The 4966-nt window shown below is 38.9% G+C and overlaps 1 protein-coding gene across 1 annotated transcript; it reads left to right on the forward strand.

Moving 5' to 3' along the window:
- The first annotated feature begins 1741 nt into the window (after positions 1 to 1741).
- LOC112681725 (prostaglandin G/H synthase 2-like) lies at positions 1742 to 4766 on the forward strand. The gene is made up of 7 exons (XM_025552025.1): positions 1742 to 2009; positions 2167 to 2304; positions 2438 to 2593; positions 2674 to 2808; positions 2871 to 3205; positions 3300 to 3718; positions 4247 to 4766. The coding sequence occupies exons 1-7, from the start codon at positions 1742 to 1744 to the stop codon at positions 4764 to 4766; spliced, it is 1971 nt and encodes a 656-aa protein (XP_025407810.1).
- Positions 4767 to 4966: the final 200 nt, after the last annotated feature.

The raw sequence follows: 4966 nt of genomic DNA on the forward strand, positions 1-4966 counted from the left end.
ACTGTTTGATGAACTAGATGATGCAGACGGAGTAATAACTGTCTTAGTTTATTTTTCTTTTTCTTTTTACTATCAGTATTATCAATGAAGACTTCTTTGCGCTTTAACCACTGGTTCGTTAAATTAAATATATTGATCACTGAGATTCGAGACACAAATAATGATAAATATGAAATAAATACTCAACGTCAAAGAACTAATTAATTGTTTTAACATAAGGAAATATAAAAACAAAAGTTTATAAACAAAATTACATTATGTGCGTAACGCAACCACTATAACCAATCATAACCGTGTTTATGAACAAAAGTTACTATATTGGTCATAGTAGAATCGGTTATCGCAGATAACAAAAGATGATTTGTCACATTAATACCAGGTCAACCAGGTCACCGGCGACTAAATTACCTAAGGGGATCTAATTGGCCAGTGATCTACTTGACGAGGTGGTCATTTTCACTAGTCGAAGTATATTGTTTTCCATGTTTTCGAATCTTTTAGTGTGCCACCTGACTAATACGACGACATATGTACCCCAAAGACATATATTTGTTATGTATATATTATCACTGATATAATATTTTTCAGAATTTTTTTTTTTTAACGAAATGCCCATTAGTTCAGAGGTGCAAATAGGGGTGAGGTTTGGGGATAGTACCTTCCCCCGAAATTTTTCTGAGGTTTTTCCAAATTCTACGTAGAAAAAAAAATAGTTTATCATCTTGAACACGCGAAACTGCTGATTGATATGAAATATGAATACATATTCGTATTATAATTGATAACAATAATAACATGACTACATGGAACGTTTTGTAACATTCCGTTAAACTTCAAAACAACTATATAACCTTGCTACTACGATTTCTCGATAGTGGATTGTATAATACTTTTTTTTTTTTTGTGGTATCACAATATGAAATAGAATTTAAACAGTTACAAACTAAACTTAAATATTTTACTCATAAACCAAACTTAATCATACTTCCTTATCCCCACCAAACACCTGCGAAAAATGCTTATTTTCTCCAAATTCACAACCCCCCCTCCCTTTTTTTTAGTATTTCAAACCCAGTCGCCGACTGGTGGTTATAACCGGACAGGAAAACCGCCTCTAGAGAAAAAAACGCTACCACCTCTTTGTCCGATCTCACCCAAAACACTCCAACATTCAATTATAAACTTACCGTGCCAAAAAACTCATGTGTGGGCTGTAACCTGGACTCGGTTACCGGGCTCTCCTTATCAAATAGATCAATAAAATAAAAAACAATTAAAAAAAAAACCGAAAAGATTGCAACATTGCACACTCATATTGCGTTTATGTAAATCTAAAGCAAATTCTGTTAGGAACTGGATGAAGACTAAAATCCACGTCACCTCGGAGTGATATATTTCTGTCGTCTTTTTTATCAACAATAATCTATTGGTATTAAATAAGATTTAATACCGGAGTCACCGGAACGACGTATACATACATTGTCAATTATTGTCACGGTTAAAGTAAACTTAATATTATAATGTACAGTTTTATGCGCTGGCCAAATTTGGGCGGCTTTATTTTTTATTAGCTAAATCTATGGGTTATTAATATGGACATAACAACAATAATATTGCTATGAAACATAATTTGCCATCTGCATTTGTTACATTTTGGTCTTAAAGTACGATTATTGATTCTTTTGTACATTTGATCATTTATAAATTAATTATACTAATAATTAATACATTTGACATTAAAATGGATGCATACACTCTACATTTGTTGAAGAAACTACAAAAAGCGAAGGATCGCAATGAGATAAGCGATGAAGAGTACTATATTCTAGAGCAATTAATCTTGGGCAACAGGACCACGAATCGCAAAGATAAGGAATACGCCAAATCGACGAATACGCATCGCTCCTATTTTGGGTGGACATGGAGCTGGTCAACGGTAATGCAAGAGTTGAGGTTACCACTCATTTACCTTTCGATTGTTCTGTTCGCGATCCAGTACTTTACCAAAGGTAATTATGTACAGATATTTATTGAACTATTATACTTGAATGTTGATTTGTTTTTTCAAAATTCAAAGAATATCGTCACCCAATATATACATGATCAGCCGTCAAGTGACGTTGTACTGAACTAATAATGTAATAAACTAATAATTCTTCGATTTAGAACACGATACAAAGAATTGGTCGTACTGCGATGTGTTGATGAAGAAACAATGTCAAAACGGCGGTGTACTAGTTCAGAATAAAGGAGTGTTCACGTGCCAATGTCCGCGTGATTATTACGGGGAACTATGTGCCGATGGTAATATCGATCGCACGATATCGTTTGGTCGACAGCCACATACACGTTTACAAGACGTTCGGCTCCGAGTGTTTTCGGCGACGAATATTCAACAAACTATATGGTTTTTTTTTTTTTTTTTTATTCGTTGCAGAGCGATACTTTTCAATTATTTCCCGGCTGATAGGTGGTGCTTGGTTCGACGGTGCGAATGAAGACATGCGAAGAGGTGCGCCTAAAACGTGGTGGTGGCAGTCCCTTTTTCCGACCACTGATCCTGCGGAACGGTACCAGAAAACCGTTATCTCGTGTAAGCATAACGATCCGTCGCACTCGCGGCAACGAGGCCAAGGTACGTGTACGTAACAGTTCAAACGTTGTGATTTTCAGTCCACCAACAGCAACTGAAACGGATGACGGACGACTGGGTTTCAACGGACGGCACCGAGAACGACATCCTAGTCTTGTTGACGAACTCCAGCAGGATATTACTGCCCGACCGTCCGATATACTGTCCCGTTAACGGTAAGTATAATATTCGTATACCTCTCAGAACCATAATAGTGACCAGTGTGTACCGTCCGCAGAGAACTTGCCACCGTTGAACACGTTGTACGACCAAGTGTTCAAGCGGGAAAAGGACGGCGGTTTGACGCAGGACCCGAAACGGCGGAATCTGCTGTACCGCACGTTTTACCGGTACTTCGTCATGCAGTTTTTCGGAAAAGATTACGATTCGACGGTGACGGGCTCTCAGCTGTACGGGACCGACGGGTACGCGGAGAAAAGGCTCAGGTCGATGGCCGGCGGCAAGCTGAAGACCGAGTACTCGGGCGGTGAACAGTATCCGTCGCGGTTGTCTTTCGCGGAGAAGATCCGGAAGGTGTTCACCCGGACGCCGGTATCCGACCAACAGCACTGGGTAAGCACCACATTTATTAGGACGAACGGCAATGTATCCGATCGTTTAACAACCGATTTTACCCGTGTATTGCGTTTGGCGGCAACAATAACAGTTCAACCAAGCGGTGACCGTTGGCCAACCACCGCGGTCGGTGTTCGCGGACGTTTACGGGGCCCTGCGCACCCAGTGGGCAGTGGCCAACCCGCTGTTGGGCGAGGACTCGCTGCTGTTCGCCATGACCACATTATGGATGCGTGAGCACAACCGCGTGTGCGACCTACTGACGAACCGTTGGCCCGAGTGGACGGACGATCAGCTGTACGCGGTCGCCAGGAGGACGGTGGTCGCGCAGATGATGGCCATCATGATGAACGAGGTGTTGCCCGCGGCCAATCCGTTCACGTTGAAATACGACCCAGAGTCGTACCGCGACGTGCTCCTAAACACCAGCACCACTGCTAAAACGCCGCTGGAGTTGTTGTTGACGACGATCTTACCGTCCGGTCTACCCGACGGTTTAGACGACACTAAGTCAGTTCGATTGGATATCTCTGTTTACTGATCTTGCCCTCGGCTCGTTTCGATGAATAATCACAGGCGCATAATGTGCCTAGATCATCCGACGACGCGCGACGGTTATAATATTATATTTCATTCGCAATGGATAATCATTCATATTTTTTGTCGAACTGGGTTTGAGTCCTACATCCATGTGTCGCCTAATCAACGACTAGAACAAATACCTACCATTGTTTCCCTAAATTTGGTTTCGATACTTAGTTTTTTCAATAAAGAAATAATAAAAAAAAAAAAAAAAAAAAATTAAAAAAATTATAATTGATTTAGGTATAATAAATAATTTAATTTTATAAAAATAAAATAGTAAGTAAGGATTTCGTTGAATTTGTGTACACCTGACGATGAATTTTTCGAAACCGGTCGTAAAAGTGTAATAAAACTCCAGGCTATTTCTGTATACAAATTATTTGTATGTTTATGTATTAGTTTTTTAGTTTTGAACGATTTCGATGGTTTTTAATTTTTGATTATCATTTTCAGGCAAATATTAGCGAGTGGTATGACTGAAACGGTTAGATTCATGGTCGATCAAAAAATGGGATCGTTGACTAGCAACAATGACGGCGATGCGACGATGCCGCTAACAAAATTACTGATCAAATTATCCCGGGAAAATAGGATAAAAGGTTTTAACGATTATCGAAGACATTTCGGATTAAGACCCTACAAAAGCTTCTACGAGCTGACCGAAAACCACGAAACGGCCAATAAGTTGGTATCGTTGTACGGAGATATCGATAACGTAGAGCTGTTGACTGGAATGTTGACAGAAAAAAAAAGTGACAATGTAGTTCCCACGTTTACGGTCATGATCAATAGTTTTATAGTTAATTCGATCATCACAAATCCTCTGGGTAGTAAAGACTTATGGAATGCAGATACGTTCGGAGGGGAACACGGTTTTGACTTAGTAAAATCAGCCAACATTAAAACATTTATTTGTAAAAATCTGATCGATAAATGCGACAGTAATTTTACTGTCGATATTTATGCAAACTAGGTTTCAACATTTTTTAAAGAGTTGACATATTGTATAGATCTTATTCTTTATTTGACTAATGCAAATTAATTTATAATTGAAAAATCAATGATCTTTATTCAGTTACGTATTTAAGTTTAGTCCAAATAGCCATTTTTTTCAAATACAATACCTGACGTATTTTAATGTTATAATATACTAAGTAATCGGAGTAGTCCAGC

This window comes from Sipha flava, unplaced genomic scaffold (genome assembly GCF_003268045.1).
Source record: "Sipha flava isolate LNK unplaced genomic scaffold, YSA_version1 195_pilon_pilon, whole genome shotgun sequence".
NCBI classification, from domain to species: domain Eukaryota; kingdom Metazoa; phylum Arthropoda; class Insecta; order Hemiptera; family Aphididae; genus Sipha; species Sipha flava.

What these genes read in the sequence shown, in the direction of transcription:
- LOC112681725 (XM_025552025.1), top strand. Translation starts at nt 1,742, where the DNA reads ATGGATGCATACACTCTACATTTGTTGAAGAAACTACAAAAAGCGAAG. An exon ending in CCAGAAAACCGTTATCTCGT is followed by an intron (nt 2,594 to 2,673) that starts GTAAGCATAACG and finishes TGTGATTTTCAG; the next exon opens with TCCACCAACAGCAACTGAAA. An exon ending in GATATACTGTCCCGTTAACG is followed by an intron (nt 2,809 to 2,870) that starts GTAAGTATAATA and finishes TACCGTCCGCAG; the next exon opens with AGAACTTGCCACCGTTGAAC.